Below are 24,364 nucleotides of genomic sequence, written 5' to 3'. Positions count from 1 at the left end.
GAGACAGGAGGTAGATGCCCGCCCCACCCCACCCCAGCCCCGCTCCCACTCCCAACCAGCCCCAGGATAAAGCAATTGGAGATTCATCCCATAAGGACCCGAAACTCCAAGACAAGCATAGTGGAACAATTAAGGCAGGAGACTGGGTCCTACCCAATACATACTTCTTATTTTCACAGTCAAGAGAACTCCCTGACCACTTATGTGCAAAAAAGTTTCCTTGAAGGTCAAAGAGGAGTTATGTCAAGGGATGTTCTCTACCCATATGCCTTTTCTGTAAAGTCCATCTTGGCTAAGAGATGCATGGGCACACAGGGGAGGATCCTGAGATACATGAAATATGGATTGTGAATCAGACGAATCAAAATCACTGGCCAAAGGAAACCAGGGAGAAATGCCCCTTAAAAGTAATTCAAACTTCCACAAAGGTGTGATCAGTGTCTCTCTCTCTCTCTCTCACCCTCTCACCCTGAGTCTCAGTCAGTTCAGTCACTCAGTCATGTCCAACTCTTTGCGACCCCATGGACTGCAGCATGCCAGGCTTCCCTGTCCCTCACCAACTCCTGGAGCTTGCTCAAACTCTTGTCTATCGAATCAGTGATGCCTTCCAACCATCTCATCATCCTCTGTCATCCCCTTCTCCTGCCTTCAGTCTTTCCCAGCATCATCTCCAGTATTAACCTACATCATCTTGTATATCTAAATACAAGAGTATAAAATTGTGCTGGTCATCCCTAAAGATATGTTAGGAGAACACAAGTTTGCATGCCCAATGCACAGTGAGGCCAAACAACTCAAAACGTGGGAATTTAGAGCAGGGAAAGGTTTACTGCAGGGACAAGCATGGAGAACAGGTAGATGGTGCTCAAAAACCCCAAACTCCCTGATGGTCTGGGGGAGTTTTTTATGACAAAATTTGGGGTGAGGGCTGCAGGGTGTGTGACTCCCTTCTGATTGGTTGGTGGTGAGGTAACAGGGTGGTGCTCCAAGAATCTTATGCCCAGCCTGAAGTTGGGGAGATGGGTGGGCAGGGGAGGGACTTAGTTCCTGCCAGAGAACTCAAAGATTCTGTATGCATAGTCCTTGAGGAGGAACCAGGACCTTACCCCAAAACTGCACTATTGTTTCTAGACTGCTTTTATCTTGTTTCCACAGTCCCTCCCTTCCCTGATTAGCAAATGTTTGAATCCACCCTTTGGAATTCAGGGAGGGTCAAGGAGGCTAAATGAAGCCTAGTTCCTACAAAGGCTTGTGTGCCCAGGATGGCCCCACAGATTCCTGTTTGGTCTCAATATTACAGAAAAATTTTATCCTTTTTGTCAGGGGAAACATTGACTGAAACCACCCACCCTGGCCAGGCACTGTAGTAACCATTTGAGTGAGTATTTTATGACAGGAGGTCCTGTTACGGACCAGGGAACTAACAAGCCCCCACCAACTGGAAGAATTCAGAAAAGGTCAAAAGGAGACACCACGTGTCCTACCACCTCCCAGAATCCTTCTTGCTGGCATCCATCTTGGCTGAATAATGCCTGCACATCCAGAAAGGACTCTAAGACAGAATTAGTGGCCAAAGACAAACTGGAAAGTAATCCCATCACCATAAAACCTGAGACTTGGCAGAGCAGTTCTTCTGGGTTCGCATCCCCTGCTCCCCACCTGGGCACCCATTCCCAATAAAGTCTCTTACTTCATAAGCACATGGGTCTCCTCAGACAATTCATTTCTGAGTGTTAGACAAGATCCCCCTTTCCAGCCCTAGAAGTCCCCCTTCCTGTAACATTTTTGTGTAAAAGAGAATACTACTGGGGCTTCCTAGGTGGTTCAGTGGTAAAGAATCCGCCTGTAATGCAGGAGACCCGTGTTCAATCCCTGGGTCAGGAAGAGCCCCTGGAGAAGGAAATGGCAACCCACTCCACAATTTTTGCTTGGGAAATCCCATGGACAGAGGAGCCTGGTGGGCAGCAGTCCAAGGGGTTGCAGTAGAGCCAGTCAGTTGACTTAGCAACTAAACAACAAACACAGATAGAAGGTCAAGCTCAAAAGCTAGTAAAAAGTCACTTAACTTGACAGTAAAGTATTAATAACCATCTTCACACCTAACATCTATTAAGCATTTAGCATGGAGAAGGCAGTGGCACCCCACTCCAGCACTCTTGGCTGGAGAAGCCCATGGATGGAGGAGCCTGGTAGGCTGCAGTCCATGGGGTCGCTCGCTAAGACTCGGACACGACTGAGCGACTTCACTTTCCCTTTTCACTTTCATGCATTGGAGAAGGAAATGGCAACCCACTCCAGTGTTCTTGCCCGGAGAATCCCAGGGACGGCGGAGCCTGGTGGGCTGCCGTTTATGGGGTCCCACAGAGTCGGACAGGACTGAAGTGACTCAGCAATAGCAGACACTGAATCTCACAACCCCCTTACAAAGAGTTACTTCATTACGTGCTAGTAATAGCAGAGGAACCTTAGGCACCCAGGTGCGCAGGCGCAACGCTTGCTGCCCCCTCCTCTGATTGGCTGGTGGGACCGGCTTCCATGCATCAGCCAATGAGGCTCTGGCTGTGAGCGGCAGTTGGCAGGGGTAACCGCCATGCTTAGCGGCGATGGCCGGGGCTGCTGGCCGGGTACGCGGCCGCGCCTTAGGGCGCTTTCGGCTCGCTCTGCCTGTGCGCGATGTGAGTATCTCTGAGCGTAGGTGTGAGAGCCTCTTTCCCATATTTAGGTGTCTTCTTCTCCCGACCCCCCACGGGGGCGGGGAACAGGAATAATAACAGCCGGTATTTAATCAAACGTTCGCCACAGACCAGGCACTGGGCAGAACGCTCTTAACCTTGTGATGTTGAATCCTCGAACCGTGATATGGGTGTTTACCATGATTTCAGAGGAGGCAGGATGCAGGCGATTGAATTTAAAATCCCTGGATTCCTCGCTCCATCTCCTACTTTGGAAACTAGTTACCTTCTTAGCAGGAGTCTCACACTGTGCAGGTGTTGAAGGTGGGCATAGGAAAGTCTAGATTCCTGAGGCTTGCTAAGTTTGTTTTTAAGAAAAATCTATACACACTAAAAGCATTTATAGGGAAGATAAGCACTAAAATTCAGGAGATTGTCTCTTGGGATGGCAATGCAGGGGATTCATTTGAATCTTAACTGTTGTCTGTTACAGAATTCCCTTTCCTGTTTGTCTGAAATACAATTTTAAAAGGAAAACACGCACATGAAAAATAACTTTCAGAGGATGCCAGCCCAGACTTTAGAGCCTCTCAGTAGAAGCAGCCACTGATACCACTTTTGTGTGTGTATTATACATTTTCTATAGTATGTACAAGCATATTTGTGTTTGTTTGCACAAGTGAATTCTATTGTATACAGCCCTGCACCTTTGATGATTTACCTTTAAACTCATTAAACTTAAAGGTTCTTTAACCACTTTTACTCCTGTGATCAATATAATTTGGCAAAAGAGTCCCAGGGTTGCTTCTCACATAATGAGATGTAGATCATGGCCTGCCATATGCATATTTACTTTTTTCTTCCTGCACATCCTCATCTGCAGGGTCCAAAAGAATCTTCTCCAAATTAACTGTAAAAAGTGTCGGAGAAAAAGAATCCTGGCAAGAAGAGGACAGCAGGAACTGATTTACCCTTTTCGAAACATTTTTACTTAACTTTACAAGTAAAATTCCACATAGAGCCCACTATTATTTGAAATTAATTTGTTGTGGTGCATGAGTGGCAAAGTGGGAGAAGTAGGGATTCATTTCTCAGGTTTCAGAGAAATTGCCCAGCTTCCTTCTAGTGAAGTAACAAGGAAAGAGATCTTGTTTGATCCCAGTTAAACTGTCACACTTAATCCTTATTATCCTTTTTTTCTTATTTTACCTCTTCTTAAAGCCCAATATATACATTTTTATTCCTTTTCAAAAATGCTCCCAATCATAGAATGCTTATGTGAGAGAGCTGGGATTCTAGCCCAGACAAAGCTAACTCTAAAAGTCACACCAGAATGGGGTGTTCCCTCGAATGAATTCATTTGCTCATTAAGCTGCTCCACGCGGGTCCGTTTTCATCAGCCTCCTACCAACTTCATCGCTGATTCTTGTCATCATTCCAGAACTGTTTTCGTTCCACAAAGCTACTTGCTCTTTGTCTCTGATATTTTACCTGGAACACATTTCCCCAGCATCCTCGCTGAGTATTTTTCAAGGTTCAGTTCAGTTCAGTCACTCAGTCCGATTCTTTGAGACCCTATGAATCGCAGCATGCCAGGCCTCCCTGTCCATCACCAACTCCCGGAGTTCACTCAGACTCACGTCCATCGAGTCGGTGATGCCATCCAGCCATCTCAACCTCTGTCGTCCCCTTCTCCTCCTGCCCCCAATCCCTCCCAGCATCAGAGTCTTTTCCAATGAGTCAACTCTTCCCATGAGGTGGCCAAAGTACTGGAGTTTCAGCTTTAGCATCATTCCTTCCAAAGAAATCCCAGGGCTGATCTCCTTCAGAATGGACTGGTTGGATCTCTTAGCAGTCCAAGGGACTCTCAAGAGTCTTTTCCAACACCACAGTTCAAAAGCATCAATTCTTTGGCGCTCAGCTTTCTTCACAGTCCAACTCTCACATCTATACATGACCACTGGAAAAACCATAGCCTTGACTAGAGGGACCTTTGTTGGCAAAGTAATGTCTCTGCGTTTCAATATGCTATTTAGGTTGGTCAGAACTTTCCTTTCAAGGAGTAAGCGTCTTTTAATTTCATGGCTGCAGTCACCATCTGAAGTGATTTTGGTTAGATTCCTGTAAGTGCTGTTGCCACATAAGTCTGTGGGACAAAATTTTAAGCAAACGGTGTTTGAGACAGCTGATTCCTAATACGTTAGCTAACACCTGGACATTAAAAATTTACCAACCCAAAAAGCGAAGGAAAAAAAAATATGCTTGCTTCAAATTCATTTTGCTCACTCTCCGTAATGGTTTTGTGTACTGGTACATTCAATGTATATGAGCATCTTCTATGTCACTGTGCTGGGGGAAAATGTGGTTTTGCTCTTCGGTTGGAGAGCCAGTTGACAGGAGCTTAGGCATTTTAAGATACTACCTTAGTCTACGGTTCTGGACGTTGGATAAGAAACTTAAGATCAATGAAGAGGTGGAGGTTTAAAGGCGACAAAAACCGCAGCCCAAAGAGGGCGAGGGTTCGGCGGGCCGGCGCGGACTCTGACGTCACTTGGGCGCGCCGCTTCCGGTCCCCAGCTCCGGAGCGAGTGACTTCCCCCTCCCCGGGGTTGGAGTCGCCCCGGATTGCTGATCGCGCCGCACAAGCTGCCTCGTTCGCCAGCCCTTGCGTCCCAGCCTGTGCCCGTGACCATGGCCACCGACTCGTGGGCCCTGGCTGTGGACGAGCAGGAAGCGGCTGCCGAGTCGGTGAGTTGGTTTCAGCCGTGAAAGGGTCAGGGGGCCAGTTTTGGCCGGGGATCGGATCCTGGAAAAAGTCACTCCCTGGGTTGGTCCGAACCGGGATGGGGTGTGTGGGGATAGAGCTTGGACCCTGAGCTGGCTTTGTTTCCCCACCCGGCAGCCTCCCCCGGGTTACGTAAGCAGAGGTGAGCGCTTCCATCGGGAAAGAGCCAGCCGCCCCCCTGTCTTCCTGGAGTCAGGATTGCACTTACCGCCTTGAACTGTAGTAATCACCTATTTAGGTGTCATTTTCCACTTCCCCATTCTGAGCTGCTTGGGTCCAGGAACCATAGCTTACTCATGTTTGTGTGCTTCCTCAGCTTGCTCATTGATGATGAATGATCCACTCTGCGGGCCCGGCAGTCAGTAAATCCTCTCGTGATCAGCTTAACTTTGTTGTGGGCCTGACACACAGTAAGCAAGATATATGTTAAACGGTACTGTGTAGAATTAATTTTTCCCGCCTAAACATTCGCATTATGATAGTGCTTTGAACCCGCTTTTTTGGTACCTGAGTTCAGTTCTGTTGCTCAGTCGTGTCCGACTCTTTGCGACCCCATGAATTGCAACACTCCATCACCAATTCCCGGAGTTCACTCAAACTCAGGTCCATTGAGTCGGTGATGCCATCCAGCCATCTCATCCTCTGTCGTCCCCTTCTCCTCTTGCCCCCAATCCCTCCCAGCATCAGAGTCTTTTCCAATGAGTCAACTCTTCCCATGAGGTGGCCAAAGTACTGGAGTTTCAGCTTTAGCATCATTCCTTCCAAAGAAATCCCAGGACTGATCTCCTTCAGAATGGACTGGTTGGATCTCCTTGCAGTCCAAGGGACTCTCAAGAGTCTTCTCCAACACCACAGTTCAAAAGCATCAATTCTTCGGCGCTCATCTTTCTTCACAGTCCAACTCTCACATCCATACATGACCACTGGAAAAACCATAGCCTTGACTAGACGGACCTTAGTTGGCAAAGTAATATCTCTGCTTTTTAATATGCTATCTAGGTTGTCTGTGAATTTCTGGAGAACAAAGACTTAGTATTTTTTTATAAGTGATAAAGTTTCATATGCACCTAAGGAGTCAGTTTTTTCCTCCCCAAAGAAAACTGCTGTTTCTCTTGACATTGATCTACGATATTGACCTCCTTGTTCCCTGAATTACATGCTTGCTTTGCTACTTATTCAGTTTTCTGTTTTAGGTGTTTATTGATTTTGACACTGGTCCATCCTCCTTTTCCCACCACAGAAGCACACCTTCCTATTCCTCATCTTCCACTGTGATTTTAGTTAGATCAATTTCCTGTATTTATATTAATAACTAAAATATTTTTCCTATAGAACTTTTTCCTTGGAATTTATGTTTTTGTTTTGTGCTTATCACCAGTTCAACCCCAGGCTCTTTGCTAATCGTCTGTTTATCTCAAGATGTCCCCACACACCAAGTATTCTTTCAGTTTCATTTCTCCAAGGTCTTGTAGCCTGTTTTGAACTGTACTAATTGCCCCAATTTGTTTTAGGGGCTGGAGGGAAACAGGGCAAATTTCTCTTTGCCCTCATTCAGGGGACTTGCCCCTCTTCTCTTGTACTGGATCCTTTCATTTCTTCATCCCCCTCTACTTCTTTCTTGATTTGGTGGAGTCATATATCAGTTTTCTGAAGGTGTATAGGAAGTTAATTTTTTAAGATACTGCCTTTCTGAAATTAGCTTATTTTGCCCTATCACTTGAATAATAGTATTGCTGGGTGTAGCATTAATTGTAGGTTGGAAATTATTTTCCTGCCAATTAAAAAAAATTTTTTTTTTAATTTATGTCTGTGCTGGGTCTTCATTGCTGCTTAGGCTTTTCTCTAGTTGTGATGTGTGGGCTTCTCACCACCACGGTTTCTCTTACCGCAGAGCTTGGGCTCTAGGGTGTGTGGGCTTCAGTAACTGCGGTTTGCGGGTTCAGGAGTCGCAGCTCCCAGGCTCGGGTTCTAGAGCACAGGCTCAGTAGCTGTGGTCCCCGGGCTCAGTCACTCCATGACATGTGGGATCTTCCCAGATCAGGGATTCAACTTATGTCTCCTGCACTGGCAGACAGATTGTTTACCACTGAGCCACTAGAGAAGCCCCACCTGCCAAATTTTAAAGACATTGTTCTACTGCCTTCTGGATTTCTGTATTTGTTGTTGAGATGTCTGAGACCATCCTGATTACTGATGTGACCCCCTTTTCCCTTTATAAGCTTGAAGAATCTTCTGTTTGTCTCCAGTCATCAGAAAATTCATGATAATGTGTCTTGATATGGGTTTATTTTCATTCATTTTATTAGGCATGGGGTGGGAACTTCATTCTGAAAACTCTTGCCCTTGTGTTATGGGAAGTTTTCTTGAAATTTTTCATTGTTGATTTCTTCTCCTTTGTTTTTATTTTCATTCCCTCATTTCAGACTCTTATTAGCTGAATGTTGAATCTCATTAATTTTTAAAATTTTTAAAGTCAAGTTTATTGTGATATAAAGTAAAATTCACCTTGTGCTACAGTTCTGTGAATTTTGGCAGAGGCACACAGTCCTGTCACTACCACCACAATCAAGATATAGAGCGTTTCCACCACTCTAAAAAGTTCCCCCAAACTTTTCTTGCATTCACTTTCTTGTCTCTACGCTGCTCTGGCAACTGCTGATCTGTTTTCTGTCATTTTACTTATACCTTTTCCAAAACGTAGTGTAAATGCTATTATACAGTATGCAAACCTTTTGAAAAATCTGGCTTTCAGTAGTTTGATCTTTTTTTATTGCTGGGTAGTATTCCATGTATGCGTGTACCACAGCTTGCTTAACCTTCTGTTGATGAACATTTGGGTATTTTCTAGTTTGAGGGTATTTATGAATAAAGCTGTTATATACATTAGGATATACAGATTTCGGTATGGACTTATGTATGCATTTCTCTTCGGTTCAGTTCAGTCACTCAGTCATGTCCGACACTTTGCAACCCCATGAATCGCAGCACGCCAGGCCTCCGTGTCCATCACCAACTCCCGGAGTTCACTCAAACTCACGTTCTCTTCTGTAGATATCTAGTGAAGTGAAGTGAAATGAAGCTCACGCAGTCGTGTCCGACTTTTTGCGACCCCATGGACTGTAGTCTACCACACTCCTCTGTCCGTGGGATTCTCCAGGCAAGAATACTGGAATGGGTTGCCATTTCCTTCTCCAGGAGATCTTCCCAACCCAGGGATTGAACCCAGGTCTCCAGCATTGCAGGCAGACACTTTACCATCTGAGCCACCAGGGAAGCTCTAGTAGATAACTAGTAGTGTGATTTGTTGGGTTATATGTTAAGTGTATGTTTAACTTTGTAAGTTATATACCAAATTGTTTTCCAAAGGGCTGTAGCATTTTGTATTACCACCAGCAACATGTGAGAGCTCTAGTTGCTTCACATTCTCAGCAGGACAGCATGGCCAGTTTTTCCCTCCATTCTAATAGGTGTATAGTGATATCTTATGAGGTTTTAAGTTACATTTCCCTAATGACTGCAAGGAGATCCAACCAGTCCATCCTAAAGGAAATCAGTCCTGAATATTCACTGAAAGGAATGATGTTGAAGCTGAAACTCTAATACTTTGGACACCTGATGAGAAGAGCTGACTCATTTGAAAAGACCCTGATGTTGGGGAAGATTGAAGGCGGGAGAAGGGGACAACAGAGGATGAGATGGTTGGATGGCATCACCGGCTCAATGGACATGAATTTGAATAAACTCTGGGAGTTGATAATGGACTGGGAAGCCTGGTGTGCTGCAGTCCATGGGGTCCCAAAGAGTCAGACACGACTGAGCGACTGAACTGAATTGAATGACTAGTGATGTTGAGTGTCTTTTTATGTGCTTTGCTACCTGTATAACTTCTTGAAGTGGTTTTCAAATCTTTTGCCAATTAAAAAAAAACTGATGATTAAAAAAAAAATGATTGTTTTCTTATTATTGAGTTGGGAGAATTCTTCATGTATTCTGGATACAAGTCCTTTATCAAATATGTCATTTGCATAAATATTCTCCCTGACTGAAACTTAACATTTAAATTTTCTTAACAGTACTTTTTGAAGAACAGACACTTTCAATTTTGGCTAATTCTAACTTGTCAATTTTTTCATGATTAGTTCTTTCTGTGTTCTAAGAAATAGACCTTACCCAAGTCCACGAAGTTTTTACCTGTATTTTCTTCTAGAAGATTTATGGCTTTAAATGTCACATTTATGACTATAATCCATTTTGAGTTGATTTTTTATGTAGTAGGAAGATTGGATCAACATTACCAGTCAATTTTAGAACATTTTCATCATCCCAAACCCCCTATTTCTCAGCGCAGCCCTTTGTAGCCACTAATCTGTTTTCTGTCTCTTTAGATCTGCCTATTCAGGACGTCGCATATAAATGGAATCCCATCATACGTGCTCTTCTGTGGCTGGCTTCTTTCACAGAGCACATTTTCAGGGTTCATCCATGTTACAGCATATATCAATACTTCATTAATTTTTGTTGCCAAGTGATGATATATAGATATGCCACATTTTATTTATCTATTCATTGGTGTCCACTGATGGGCATTTGAATTATTTCTACTTTTTAGCTATTATGAATAATGTTGGTACAATCATCATGTACAACTTTTCGTATGAACATACATTTTCAATTCACTTGGGTATCTATCTAAAAGTGGTATTGCTGGATTATATAGTAACTCTGTGTTTAAGTTTTGAAGAACTGCTATACTGTTTTCCAAAGTGACCGCATCATTGTATCATCTTTATTGTTTTTTTTTTGAGATTAGTATCACCTATGAGAGGCTCTATTGTGTAGAAGTTAAGACCTAAGACTTTGTAACCAGACAGACTTGGATTTGTACTCTGGGTCCCTCACTTATTAGTTATATGAGTTCTGGCAAATTACTGAACTTTCTGTGCTTCAGTTCCCACATCTGTTAAGTGGGGATAAACAGAGTACCACCTCATTAATTTTCGGGCATGCCTAAAATAAGTGCTGTGTAAGTAGTAGCTATTATTATGGTTGTAGTTTTCTATAATTCAGTTTCTTTGCAGGAATCTTTTAAATTACTAGTTCATGTTGTAGAGATTAGCTGAACCTGGATAAGTTTTGTAAATTTACTTCATCATGCACAGGTGAATTATAACAGATCCCAATATTCTCAAACTGAACAAAAGAGTAAAGACAGCTGTCTCCTTCTGTTTTGTGGAACTCCCACTGAGCACCTCCACAGGAATGGCGTGCTGCAGGTGGCTGTGACATGTACAGTGCACGGCTGTTGTTTAGGCGCTAAATCGTGTCCAACTCTCTGCAATCCCAGCACCGTAGCCCGCCGGGCTTCTTTGTCCATGGGATTTTTTCAGGCAAGAACACTGGAGTGGGTTGCCATTTCCTCCTCCAGGGGATCTTCCTGACCCAGGGATTGAACCCATGTCTCCTGCAGTGGCAGGCAGATTTCTTACCACCGAGCCACAAAGGAAGCCCTTGTATTTTAAATATTCCTCTAGCTCCATTTTTTACTCATTTAAGAAAATATTAGATCCTGTTTATGTTTACTTCCTCGTCCCTCTTTGTTCTTCTTGTTTCTTGGGAAATTTCAATTCAGAGGAGGGCAAAGGGAGCATCAGACTCTGAGGAGTAAGCCTCTGAAGTCTCCTTCTTCACTACTGTGCACAAAGCATTCCTTATTCAGTATAACTCCCTTACCAGTAAATCTTCCTTCTGCTGTGTCAAGAATCGTCTCTTGGGACTTCCCTGGTGGTCCAGTGGTTGGGACTCTGCACTTCAAATGAGCAGGGCACAGGTTCAATTCCTGGTTGGGGAACTAGGATCCCTCATGCTGCAAGGCATGGCTAAAAAAAGCAAACAATCCTTTCTCAAGTAGCTTTTGAATAAAATGCAGTGTATAACTTACAGTTTCCAATTATTTTTACATATCTTAAAAACTAAAATATTAACTAAAGGCATTAAAAATGTAGATATTATAAGGTGGGTATTTTGACTTTTGGTTAATGTTTCTGGATTGCAGAGTGGTGTTGAATGAAGTTGCAAGAGAAACTGGTTTCTCCTTTTGGTCCAAGTAAGCAAAGCAATGGCACCCCACTCCAGTACTCTTGCCTGGAAAATCCCATGGACAGAGGAGCCTGGTGGGCTGCAGTCCATGGGGTTGCTAAGAGTCGGACACGACTGAGTGACTTCCCTTTCACTTTTCACTTTCATGCATTGGAGAAGGAAATGGCAACCCACTCCAGTGTTCTTGCCTGGAGAATCCCAGGGATGGGAGAGCCTGGTGGGCTGCCATCTATGGGGTCGCACAGAGTCAGACACAACTGATGCGACTTAGCAGCAGCAAGCAAAGCAAAGGAAGAAATCTGAAGTAACTGAATTTAATCATAAGTTTCAGCGTTCAGTTCACTGACACTACAGTGGATGATGCAAACTTCATGGTCCTGGTGCTTTTGCTGTATAGGCTTTGAGATTGCTACAGCCAAGTGAGGGCCAGAGTGTTTTCAGAATCTGCTGGAACCTCTCCAAGAATTCTGATACACTGTAATCAGAACATCTCTTGGTTTCATTTACATTGTTGCAATATATAGAGAAAGTTGATAGCATTTTATTTAACTACTTTATTTACTCTGTTAGCTTCAATTTTAACAGTATACCAACAAAAGAATAGGTTGTCCTTTTATCATTGAGTATTAAAGGATATTTCTGACATATATATCAACCTGTCACTTATTTTAGGTAACAGTTATCTCCCTGGGAGTACTATTAACCCTGCTCTTGTAAATATTGCCAGTAAGTCTGTCTTTTTTTTTTTTTTTTTAACAGCCTTAAATATTAGGCTTAAACTAGGTTCATTGGCAGGATGTGGAAGAGTATTTCAGTGATGACTAGAATATATTAAGCACCTACTACATATATGGGGCTTCCCAGGTGGCTCAGTGGTAAAGAATTTGCCTGACAAGCAGGAGACCTGGGTTCAATCTCTGGGTTGGGAAGATCCCCTGGAGAAGGGACTGGCTACTCACTCCAGTATTCTGGCCTGGAGAATTCCATGGGCAGTCCATGGGGTTGCAGAGAGTCAGACACGACTGAGTGGCTTTCACTTTATATATCATATACTCATTATCTATCAGTGTGCTCTGTGTCCTTCAGAATTAATGAAGCATTGTTACTGCTTTATAGTGGTTTCCTTATTTGTCAGTTTCCCTTCTTGCCAGCCTCTCCAGTGTCTTCCCCCCTTCTTCCTCTTCCCTCCACCCCAAGACCAAAGTAGGCAGACAGACACCAGAAACTCTCTTTATAGTTTCCATCAATAGAAGTGAAGTTCCTCCATTCCCAGCTAACCACTCATTAAAAGCTTTTTCATTCCTCTCTCCACTTAAAAAACAGAAATGAACCTCAAGACATAGAAAACCTATGCAGGTGGTGCTTTAAGAAGCAGCCATTTGATAATGGTGATTTTCATTCTTTTTCCCTTCTCTCCATGATGTCTTAAGCCCTAGTTTTAATATTTTGACTAGAGCATCTGCTCTGTCCTTGATCCACAGGTAAACTAAAAACAGAAATACCCCTGACTTTATGTTCTGTTCTAGTCTTTCCCTTTTTTTTCTTTTGGCTTTATTGAGGTGTAATTGACAAATTTTTATAATAATAGGGGAGATAAGTCCTTCTAGGATATCCCTAACAGTGTTTGGTCAAAGTCCTACTAAATCTTTCTTTAAAATGCCTTTCCTCTGTCCCCTTCCTTTCTGTTCCACTTGATCCTGTTCTGTACCTTGACTGCATTGTGCCATGGTGCTGTAGGCTGTTCCCGACTTACATACCAGACATCCAGCACAAGGCAGCCTGGACGAGAGGCTGCACTGCAGCCTGCTGTGGCCGTGGGGCCTGAACCAGCCTGTAGCCTAACTGATCCGCGCCCCAGATGCTTTTCATCACAGACCTCCCACCTCAGTGTTCTCTGTTTGAAGAATGACTGCATTTTCCAGTATCTCTTTAAATTTTCTTGTTTGAAAAATGAGAGTGACAACTCACATGGTATTCTATTGAGAGATTGTGAGAAGGTGTGTAATCAGTGCATTAAGCAAACTCACAAACTATAATTATTTCTAGGGATTGCAGTTAGGAAGTGTGGATTTTGAGCTGTTGTGTAACCATTTTTTTCTACTGCTGTTGCTAACTCGTGTCCAACTCTGAAACCCCATGGACTGTAGCACACCGAGCTTCCCTGTCCTTCACTGTCTCCCAGAGTTTGCTGAAATTCATGTCCATTGTATCGGTGATGCTGTCCACCCATCTCATCCTCTGGCACCCGCTTTTCCTCTTGCCCTCGATCTTTGCCAGCACCAGGGTCTTTTCCAGTGGCTCTTTGCATCAGGTGACCAAAATGCAGGAGCTTCAGCTTCAGTACTGCTGTACTTGTGGGATATTTTGTTTATTCTCTAACATTTAGTAAACAAAAGGAGCCCAGCAGAATGGCCTAATGAATATGCCCTAATGAATAATAGGTCACGAGAGTGGTTGATTTCTTCCCAGCTTCACTGGGGGAGGCAATATTGACGCAAAATCTTTTAAGTGATTTTCCTGACACTTCTCCCCCCATATTCTCCACTTAGTTGAGCAACTTGCATCTTAAGGAAGAGAAAATCAAACCAGATGCCAATGGTGAGTGACTAAATGGTATTTTGAAAACAAAAAATGATTTCCTTTAGTATTTGTTTTAATATAACTGGAAAAAAAAATTATATACGTACCAGACAGGAGGCAGGCAGATACTGGGAGTTATTTGATTTGGGAATCAACAAACTGGATTGTTTTGTTATGCTTCATATAAATATGAGGATACCTAATTGGCTTATAAATTATTAAATATATCACTAACCATGAAAATATACTGCCAATGATTATTCATTTTTTAAAATATTCCTGAATTTGAGATGAGATAGACAAAGTATGAACAACCTGAGGGCTAACCTGTTGTAATTATTCTGAAACCGTATCTACAAAATCTAAGATGCCCATTGAATTTTTGTTCATGTATTTAAAGTTGTAAGGGAGAAATTGTAACATTTACCTTACTCAGATCTTTTTCTGTATATCTTTATATAACTACAACACTGAAAATATGTTTCTATTAACGGTTTATACACATAGACTCCTAATGGCACTGTGGTGTATATATTGATGAACTATGATCTGCATAGGTATTCCTCTGTTGAGCATCAAGGTCATGTAATCATCATTCTATAACATTTGAGAAATATTGATGCTGTGAGGGATTGTTTTTGAGGTACAGTGAGAGGACTTGGACTAGGGAAGAACTGAAAGTAAGCATCAGTTTTCATACCTTTGTGTATATAGTAATATAAAATGTTTTTATCTGTGGCTTGGTTTCCTCATTTATTTTTTTGCTCCCCAGGCCTTTACATTTCTAGTGTCTCATAGAATTTGAACTGTCTCAGCTCTTGGGTATGGGATGTGATTTTGAATGACGGCCGCTTTGTGTCTGATAAAGGTGCTGTTGTCAAGACCAATGCTAATGCAGAGAAGGCTGATGAAGAGGAGAAAGGTAACCTAGCCTAGAGTTATGTATACGTGGAGTTCTACAGTCTGAGAGAATGGAGTGTTAGGAGGTTTCATTCTTGCACCGTGACTTGGCTAGAGTTTAATGGAAGTCACAGTGCTAGTGTTCTCTCCTAACTCAGTCGGTAAACCTGTCTGTAATGCAGGGGACCCAGGTTCTATTCTTGGGTCGGGAAGATCCCCAGGAGAAGGAAATGGCAACCCACTCCAGTATTCTTGCCTGAAGAATCCCATGGACAGAGGAGCCTGGCAGGCTACAGTCCCTGGGGTCACAAAGTCAGACACGACTTAGCGACTAAACCACCACCACCACAGTGCTAGTAAAAATTCAATATAGTCATTGGTAAAGGGATTCTAGGAGGTTTATACCGACCTGCCAATGGACTTCCCTGGTGGCTCAGACAGTAAAGCGTCTGCCGCATTATAGCGGGAGCCCAGGGTTCAGTGCCTGGGTTGGGAAGATCTGGAGAAGGAAATGGCAACCCATTCCAGTATTCTTGCCTGGAGAATCCCATAGATGGAGGAACCTGGTAGGCTACAGTCCATGAGGTCGCAAAGAGTCGGACACGACTGAGCGACTTCACTTTCTTTCTTTCTTTCTAAAGGGATTCTACTTCTTTACATTTTAGAGAAATTTTACTTTGAACAGATGATAAACTTCAACAGCAGCAGGAAGTATTCCCTGAATAATTACCTTGTACAGGTCTTTATAAAAGAAATTTTAACTTGCATCTCCATTTTCTAATAAAATTATATTTGATGATATTTTGACAATTTAACATAAATAACAAAATGCAAACAGCTTACCCGATATCAAGATACAGACTTTGCCAATTTGGTTTTTTCCCCCCCATTATTGTGATGGGGTTTTGAAACTCATCATTTTAAAATTTATATTGGGTAAATATTGGAGAGTAAATGTTTGGGTTTTGAAAGGAGGAATCAGTAACTTCAAGAAAGGATAGTTGTTAGGAATAGAGTTCTGGAGAAGAATATGAGGCCCTAACAGATGATATGAGTATCATAAACTTTGCTTTTAATAAACTATTTTAATTATACTTATAAATCAGAACTAAACTCTACCTTGAATTAGGAGTCCCAGTACAAATACATGTTATTGCTTAAAATACTAATGGCAGCTGAATTCAGAGGAGATCATGCTGGATTTCATAGACTTCTAAAAATCTTCATGCTTTTTTCCTACAGAGGACAGAGCCGCCCAGTCCTTACTCAACAAGCTGATCAGAAGCAACCTTGTCGATAACACCAACCAAGTGGAGGTCCTGCAGCGGGACCCCAACTCCCCGCTCTACTCAGTCAAGTCCTTCGAGGAGCTTCGGCTGTGAGTACTTTCTGACTCTCCCCTTTGTGTTTAACTAGAAATTTTAGGCCTGTTAACATGTATTTTTTCATCACTACAGAACATTTTTAGCTAATACAAGTTTAATAAAAGAATTTAGCTGCTTTGGGTTAGTAAGTAAAATTTCCTGGTAATTTGTAAAAGCTTTAGCTACACACATGCATCGTGTCCTATTCACAGTTTTAGTACTGTTAGCTAGATACTTGGCTGCTTTGTTCAACCAGAGACTGTGATTTTCATTTTAAACTGTTTTTCTAGGAAACCACAGCTTCTCCAAGGAGTCTATGCCATGGGCTTCAACCGTCCATCCAAGATTCAAGAGAATGCATTGCCTTTAATGCTTGCTGAGCCGTATGTGTCCTGATGCCCCTCTATCCCATTTGTTACTTTTTTCTTCACTTTCATTATTAAAAAATATATATATACATATACATGTTCATTTTAGAAAAGTTTGAAAACAATGAAAAATGATAAAAGAAAAAATGTTATCTCCCTCCCCTCCACACTATTAATATTTGGAGTAGAGACTTCTAGATGTTTTTCTATGTAAACTTGGATTTGTATAATTTTGCTTAAAGGAACCATATAAAATGGTTACTTTTTTTTGATATGATAATTATATAATATTTCTATGTTGGTAAATACATGTACATTTATACCATTTATATACACCATGATTTCATTATATGGGTAAGTAAAATATATGTGTTAAATGTAGATGACAGAAACTAAACAGGGATTGAGGTGATCAGAACAGTACCATTGCTAACATTGTTTTCTGGGCAGTGCTGCTCATACTTTCAGAGGCGTGTGAAACTCATGGGACTTTATTAAAATGCAGATTCTGGTCTCAGTGAGTCTGAGGTGGGGACTGAGGCTCACCATTTCTAAGACGCTTCCCAGTGTTGTTGGTGCTGCTGGAGTCAGATCACACTTTGAGGAACAGGGTTCTAGAACATAAGGAACTTTTTATAAAAATTGACCCCTACATTACATATGATTTTAAAATTGCATAAAATCCTAAATCCTGAAAACCCCTTTCCCTATTTGTCTGAAAACAGATACTGAAGGTCTGTATTCTCTAGAAGTTTTTATGTTCTGTGTCACAATAGTGATATTTTTTCAAGATGGTTAATGTCTTTTTTTTTAATAACATTTTGAGCATACTTAAAAATGAATAAATGGAATATTTATTATACTGTTTCTAATTGCCACTTGTATTTATGGATCTTGATGCTTTCATATATGCTCACTGTTAGACTGTCAATGTTAGAAGAGCTCTGAGAATTTTCTAATACTTGTCCTTCATTAACTTATTTATTGAGGACTTGGTTTGTGACACATACTATACTAGGAACTTAGATACATTAGTGAACCAAGCAGATGAAAATTCTTGCCCACAAGGAGCTTACATTCTAGTTTGGAGTATAGATTTATTTTTATTTAAATATATAGTATGTTTAAAGGTGATAGATTATAAATATAATTAATGCCACTGAATTGTATACTTTAAAATGGCAAATTTTATGTTATATATTTTACCACAATTTAAAAAAAATCATTAAAGTCATATACCAAAAAGATTGACTTATATACTTTAAATGGATGAACAGCATGGTACATGAATTACATCTCAATAAAGCTCTCTTTTAAAAAGGTGGTAAGTGCTAAGGAGAAAAATAAACAGAGCATGATAGGAGGGGATTGGGAAGACCAAGATTGCAGTTTTACCCCCAGTGTTTTATTATGGAAGTTTTCAGACATACAACAAAGTTGAAAGGCTTTTATAGTGAACACCTATATATGCCCCTCCTAGACTCTTTCACTGACAGTTCCCTATGCTTTATCATGTATTGGCCCACCAATACCTCTTGTTTTTTAAGGCATTTCAAAGTAAGTTGCAACTTTAAATCACATAGTTAGGGTGGAATCTCATTAAATAGGTGATATCTGAGCAGAGACTTGAAGGAGAAGAGAGTTGGCATGCTGTCACAGGGACAGCCGTCCCAGGCAGTGTCTGGCTGCTGCAGAAGCCCAAGGACGGGAGTGCGGCTGCTATGTTCTGAGCAGCTCTGGGGCAGCTGCGGTGGTGGAGCGGAGTGAGGGAGCTGGCAGCAGATGAGAACGGAGAGCTAGCGGGGAGCCTCATCAGGTGGGACCTTGTAGGGCATTATAAGAATTTTAACTTTTACTCTGAATGAAATATGGAGTGAATGGGGGAGGTTTTTGAGCAGAAAAGAAGAATCACTCACTGCTACGTCAAGAGTAGATAAAGATAAGAAGTGCTTCAAATTCCACCATAAAATCTTCTATCTGTGAAGCAAGCATATGTACTCTACTACAGAAGCCAAGGCCGCCTCCTGTCAAGCAAGCTGAGATGCTCATTATTTAATTAAGCTTTATTCTTCATTTTTATTCACTGAAAGAATACATGAGATTTCAACTCCTAACAGTCTGTGTTCTTGTGCAGCCCACAGAACTTGATTGCCCAGTCACAGTCTGGTACTGGTAAAACAGCTGCCTTTGTGTTGGCCATGCTCAGCCAAGTAGAACCAGCCAACAGACACCCCCAGGTAAGGGCTTGGCGAAGCTGAGTTTTCTAACTCTTAACTAGAAGGGAAATGCCATTTGATGAATTAAAAGATGAGCTATGTATTACTTTTTACATCAACTGGAACCCCTTAAGTTGAGCACAAATAACATGGTTGATCTTCCAATAACATAAAAAATCCTTTTTCCTTTCCAAAGATATGCCAGTCCTAGGATAGTGCTTACAGGCTATGCTCCTTTAGCTGTAGGAAAAAGCTCCTTAATCTCTATCATCCATTACGAAGTTCTGAGAACCTTCTGAGTGAGAGAAAAGGAAGGTTATCTCCAGCTGGGATTTCAGATCCCTGCTCACATGTGGTTTTTGGTACTCCAGTGGCCAAAAAGCTGTTCTCAAGTGTCTACCCAGCCAGAGTTCTGACCCCTGAGAATTGTACTTCCGACTTTGCAGCTTCAACAGTCAAATGGTGTGCACTCTGTATATTCTTCCCTTCAGCCTCAGCTGGAGGAATCGTTAAGTCCTAATAGTAATTCCCCACTGCATAACAGTGAGTGTCTTGAATTCTCTCTCTGCACTCTTTCCCTACCAGTGTCTGTGCCTCTCCCCAACATATGAGCTTGCCCTTCAAACGGGAAAAGTGATTGAGCAGATGGGCAAATTTTACCCTGAACTGAAGCTAGCTTATGCTGTTCGTGGCAATAAGTGTGAGTATGAATATGTGATCCTAGTTAATTAAGGTAATAACTTTTTATTTTGAAAGTCCAAAAACATATGCAATAGTTGAAATTTATAATAAACACATGTGCCTTCCACCTGGATCTGAAAAGTTAACATTTTGCCATATTTGCTTTATGTGTATTATGTGTATCTTGAGGGGGGTGGTGAATCATTTGAAGGTAAATTGTAGGGGACTTCCCTGGTGATTGGAGAAGGCAATGGCACCCCACTCCAGTACTCTTGCCTGGAAAATCCCATGGACAGAGGAGCCTGGTAGGCTCCAGTCCATGGTGTCGCTAAGAGTTGGGCACGACTCAGCGACTTCACTTTCACTTTTCACTTTAATGCATTGGAGAAGGAAATGGCAACCCACTCCAGTATTCTTGCCTGGAGAATCCCAGGGACAGAGGAGCCTAGTGGGCTGCAGTCTATGGGGTCACACAGAGTCGGACACGACTGAAGCGACTTAGCAGTAGCAGTAGCAGTCCTGATGATCCAGTGGCTAAGACTCTGAGCTCCCAAAACAAGAGGCCTAGGTTCAATCCCTGGTCAGGGAACTAGATCCCACAAACCGCAACTAAGTCTGCATGCCACAACTGAAGATCCCACATGCCACAGCTTAAAAAAAAAGGTCCCACATGCCATAACTAAAAAGATCCTGTGTGTCAGTGCAGCCAAATATTTTTAAAACGAAAGAAAACTGTAGACATCGTGACTCTTTATTTCAAAGTAATTTAGTATGCATTTCATAGTAAGAGCATTCTTCACCATACCGACAATACCCATATCACAACCAACAAAATTACAGATTCTCTGATAACTAGCATCTTTTCCATTTTAATTTCCCCCCTAATTGTTCCAGAAGTGTTTATGGTTTTTTTGTTGAACCAAGACTGAGTCAGTATATATGCATCACATTTGGTTGTTGTATCTCTTTAGTTTCTTGCAGTCTAGAATACTCCCTTCACATCCTCACCCCCACCCCCCCAACTATGTTACATTTGACATTTTGAGCAGACCAGTTGCTTATAAAATGTTACAAATTCTAGATTTGTTTAATAGCCTAATTTTTAAAATTTCACTATTGGAGTAAAAATGTTCTAGAATGTTCATAGCAATTAACTCTGGGAGATATTTTTATTATTTTCTTTTGCCACTCTACTTTTGCTTGTTTCACAACAAACTAACTTTGAAAAAGTCTACTTGTGGGGAAATGAAAACCCAGGCTAGGCAGAATAATGTTGACAGAGAAGAAATACAGGTATGAAATCCTTGAAAGAGGTTGATGATTATAGAGAATGTAAAAGAATACTACTGAAGAGGTTTTCATCTCATGGTTCATGCCTTTACCGAATCTTATCAGCATTACTGTCTGTTTTTTGTGTGTATGTCCCTCAAATACTATAGTGCTATCCTGACCTTGCCTTAAAATATTAATGCAAACCTCAAAACAATTGCTTTAAAATACATCATAGCTTTAAAATTGCTTGGAGTGTGAACCTGGCTTTGCCATGGAAATACCCACGAAACAAAACACATTTTGTCTCCACAGTGGAAAGAGGTCAGAAAATCAGTGAGCACATTGTCATTGGCACCCCGGGGACCGTTCTGGACTGGTGCTCCAAGCTCAAGTTCATCGACCCCAAGAAGATCAAGGTGTTTGTCCTGGACGAGGCTGACGTGATGATAGCCACTCAGGGCCACCAAGATCAGAGCATCCGCATCCAGAGGTAGGGCCTCAAGCCAGGAGGGCCTTCTCGGCTCTCGACCTGCAGTTCCTGCTCCTGTTCCCTCACACTCCCCTTCTTGCCCCTGCCAGGCTCTTCCCAGCTCTCAGGGGCTTTTGTTTGATGGGCCATTTATTTCCATGTCAGCGCTGAGCACGCCCCCTGCCCGGGTTAAGGAGGGAGACTCAGGGACTCTCTGTCAGCCGTCTCTGCCCCACGTCTGCTCCCCCTTCCTCCCCACAGCTGCTCCCCGCTGCCCCTTCCTGGGGACACAGGTCATCAGGCCTGGGGAGGCTGTGCCCTGGTCCTTCCGGGGAAAGCCCGGGTCAGGGTCATGCTGGACACCTGGGCCTCCCCTTGCAGGATGCTGCCCAGGAACTGCCAGATGCTGCTTTTCTCTGCCACCTTTGAAGACTCTGTCTGGAAATTTGCCCAGAAAGTGGTGCCCGACCCGAACATCATCAAACTGAAGCGTGAGGAGGAGACACTGGACACCATCAAGCAGTATTACGTCCTGTGCAACAGCAGAGACGAGAAGTTCCAGGCCTTGTGTAATATCTACGGGGCCATCACCATTGCTCAAGCCATGATCTTCTGCCATGTGAGTAGCAGCAGCAGCAGGAGGAGGCAGTGTCCTGTGGGGGTGGGGGGCCCCCTGGAGGATGTGGCCCCGCTCCTCCCAGTCAGTCAGCTCCACTTATTGCTGGGGACTATGTTAACTGCCTGTGGCTGGAAAGGAAATAAATCACTCCCAGGACCTAGTCTCTCAGGTTGTAATGAGTTGTGAAGTGAAGTCGCTCAGTCGTGTCTGACTTAGCGACCCCATGGACTGCAGGCTACCAGGCTCCTCCATCCATGGCAGGAGGAGCATTTTCATTTCCTCCGTCTATTTTCTAGGCAAGAGTACTGGAGTAGCCTTCTCCGCTGACATTTTATCCCCCCACAATCATATGGTTAAAAAATATTCAGAAACTTTAAGCCCATCTTGCTGACTGAACTCAGTAGAGCGTTCATGTGTGTTAATAGCAAAAAAGCCACTTTTCTGCAGGTGTCATTTCTTTTTTTTTTTTTACAGGGATCTTCATTTTAAAACAATTCTTTTCACTCCAGACCCGCAAAACAGCTAGCTGGCTGGCCGCGGAGCTCTCAAAAGAAGGCCACCAGGTGGCTCTGCTGAGCGGTGAAATGGTGGTGGAGCAGAGGGCTGCAGTGATTGAGCGCTTCCGAGAGGGCAAAGAGAAGGTTCTGGTCACCACCAACGTGTGTGCCCGCGGTGAGCAGAGACTGGGTCCTGGCCCGCCAGGCTCGGGGCAGCAGAGAGATCCTCATGTGTGGGAGCCTGTGATGGTTTGGGGGAGACACTGTTTTGTGGGCCAGCCTGTGGGGCTCCCTCAGCGGAGGAGAAAGTCCACAGAAGCCGGGAGTCCTGGCTGGTGGCCGAGGACGGCGCCTGCTCTTGTGGCCCCAGTGCCGCATCAGCTGCTTCTCCAGATCCTCGGATCCAGCAGAGGCTGTCCGACTGATGCCGGAATTTGGCCAGCACCGGGACGGTCCCGTCCTCTCCCTCTGGGTTCTGCCACCTGCCCGTGTCCCAACCCCAGAGCTGGCCTGTCGCAGATCCTGCCTTCCGCTTGAGCTTGGTGAGGGTGGGCTTGACTGGGCGGCGGCGATTTCTGTCTCCCGTCCTCACTCCCGTCCAACTTTCCCTCACGCAGGTATCGATGTGGAACAGGTGTCTGTCGTCATCAACTTTGACCTCCCCGTGGACAAGGACGGGAACCCGGACAACGAGACCTACCTGCACCGGATCGGGCGCACCGGCCGCTTTGGCAAGCGGGGCCTGGCCGTGAACATGGTGGACAGCAAGCACAGCATGAACATCCTGAACAGAATCCAGGAGCATTTCAGTGAGTCCCGGGAGAGCCCCCTACTGGGGCCAGGTCGCGGGGGCGGGCGGGGAGCCGGGAGCGGGTGTCGCCATGGCCCCGAGAGGCCCTTCCCCAAGACAGGAGGTTCTCCCCGCACCCGGAGCGCTCGGGCCCGTGTGCCCGCCCAGTCCCGGGCGTCTCGGGGGCTCAGGGAGGCCTGCGGCGGGGCGGGCATGTCCTAAGGAGCCCCGGGTCCTCCCCGCCTGCTGCCCCTGTGATCTGTGTGGGGCTCTCTCTGAACCCGCCTCTCTCCCCTCAGATAAGAAAATAGAAAGACTGGACACGGATGACTTGGACGAGATTGAGAAAATAGCCAACTAAGAAGCTCCTGCAGTCGCTGTGCCGGCCCCGCCCAGGACACGAGTGCTTCCATGGCGCAGCCTGACCGTCCCGCGAGGATGACGGCACGAGTAGACAAACTGCCTACCTCATCTGAAATTACGTTTGGACTTGACAAAAATTGTGCAAATGATGGGGGAAGGTAGAAAAAAAAATTGTTTACACAACTTTTGAAGATTAGGCGTGAATACACAGAAATTTACCTTTTGGAAATTCTGTCTGTTTTTTGGCTAGTGTTTTCCCCATCATAAACCATAATCCAGATGTTGTGGCTAATCGTTTGCTGAGTCTCAGTGGCAGCCCAGCCTGTTGTCTGCTTAGAAGTGTTGAGGCCAGACTCCAGCCCTTATATAAATGACAGAGTTGAGGTAAAGAGCAGAGAGAGACCAAGTAGCTTAGTTTGTAAGCTAGTTACCATGTTTGGCGTGTGGTGTGAGGCAGCAGAGGAGACGTGTGAGTTGCTGCTTTGAATTTGGGTTGGGACAGCTCATTTGAGTGTTTTAAGCCCCTACTGTCTGATGGCTTCAGCAGGAAGGGATTTGCTAAGCATGACCCAAAATGCCAACCTGGCATCTTCGGTGTATACAAGTCTGTTGCAGACCATGGCCTATTCTCAGCAGCTACGATCTGTGTAGAATGCACATCTGATAACTGACGGATCCCTTGCCTGTGCTTG

At 43.6% G+C, this 24,364-nt stretch overlaps 2 protein-coding genes across 7 annotated transcripts in view; one reads left to right on the top strand and one right to left on the bottom strand.

Annotated features, from left to right (window-relative positions):
- AARS1 (alanyl-tRNA synthetase 1) overlaps positions 1-24,364 on the bottom strand; it is a 59,168-nt gene that overhangs the window by 26,807 nt on the left and 7,997 nt on the right. For 2 of the 4 annotated variants that reach the window (XM_070770303.1, XM_019978829.2), the window contains exon 2: positions 5,666-5,857. The exons of 1 other annotated variant lie outside the window; for it this stretch is intronic. The gene's annotated coding sequence lies outside the window, so the exon portion shown is untranslated. Of the gene's footprint in view, positions 1-5,665; positions 5,858-11,187; positions 11,321-24,364 lie in introns of those variants that run through there. One more of the 4 variants, XM_070770304.1, reaches the window with a different exon arrangement.
- Positions 2,589-23,901, top strand: LOC109572235 (ATP-dependent RNA helicase DDX19B). Of its 3 annotated transcripts, none has more exons than XM_070770305.1 (12): positions 2,589-2,675; positions 14,103-14,151; positions 15,002-15,055; positions 16,276-16,411; positions 16,688-16,780; positions 18,900-19,002; positions 19,567-19,681; positions 21,247-21,424; positions 21,785-22,022; positions 22,532-22,694; positions 23,137-23,328; positions 23,609-23,901. In XM_070770305.1, the coding sequence occupies exons 1-12, from the start codon at positions 2,604-2,606 to the stop codon at positions 23,668-23,670; spliced, it is 1,455 nt and encodes a 484-aa protein (XP_070626406.1). In that variant the 5' UTR covers positions 2,589-2,603; the 3' UTR covers positions 23,671-23,901. The 3 variants fall into 3 exon arrangements, with proteins under 3 accessions (XP_070626406.1, XP_019834392.1, XP_019834390.1); XM_019978833.2 differs by lacking the exon at positions 2,589-2,675 and adding an exon at positions 5,231-5,420; XM_019978831.2 differs by lacking the exons at positions 2,589-2,675; positions 14,103-14,151; positions 15,002-15,055 and adding an exon at positions 5,244-5,420.

Source organism: Bos indicus, chromosome 18, assembly GCF_029378745.1.
Source record: "Bos indicus isolate NIAB-ARS_2022 breed Sahiwal x Tharparkar chromosome 18, NIAB-ARS_B.indTharparkar_mat_pri_1.0, whole genome shotgun sequence".
Lineage (NCBI taxonomy): Eukaryota > Metazoa > Chordata > Mammalia > Artiodactyla > Bovidae > Bos > Bos indicus.
The sequence above is the reverse complement of the archived record's forward strand: the minus strand, read 5'-3'. Positions and strand labels throughout refer to the sequence as shown.

Excerpts from the sequence above, each read along its gene's own strand:
- LOC109572235 (XM_070770305.1), top strand. The coding sequence starts at position 2,604 with ATGGCCGGGGCTGCTGGCCGGGTACGCGGCCGCGCCTTAGGGCGCTTT. Across the intron at positions 2,676-14,102 it reads TCGCTCTGCCTGTGCGCGAT|TTGAGCAACTTGCATCTTAA; the intron begins GTGAGTATCTCT and ends TTCTCCACTTAG. Across the intron at positions 23,329-23,608 it reads CAGAATCCAGGAGCATTTCA|ATAAGAAAATAGAAAGACTG; the intron begins GTGAGTCCCGGG and ends CTCTCCCCTCAG.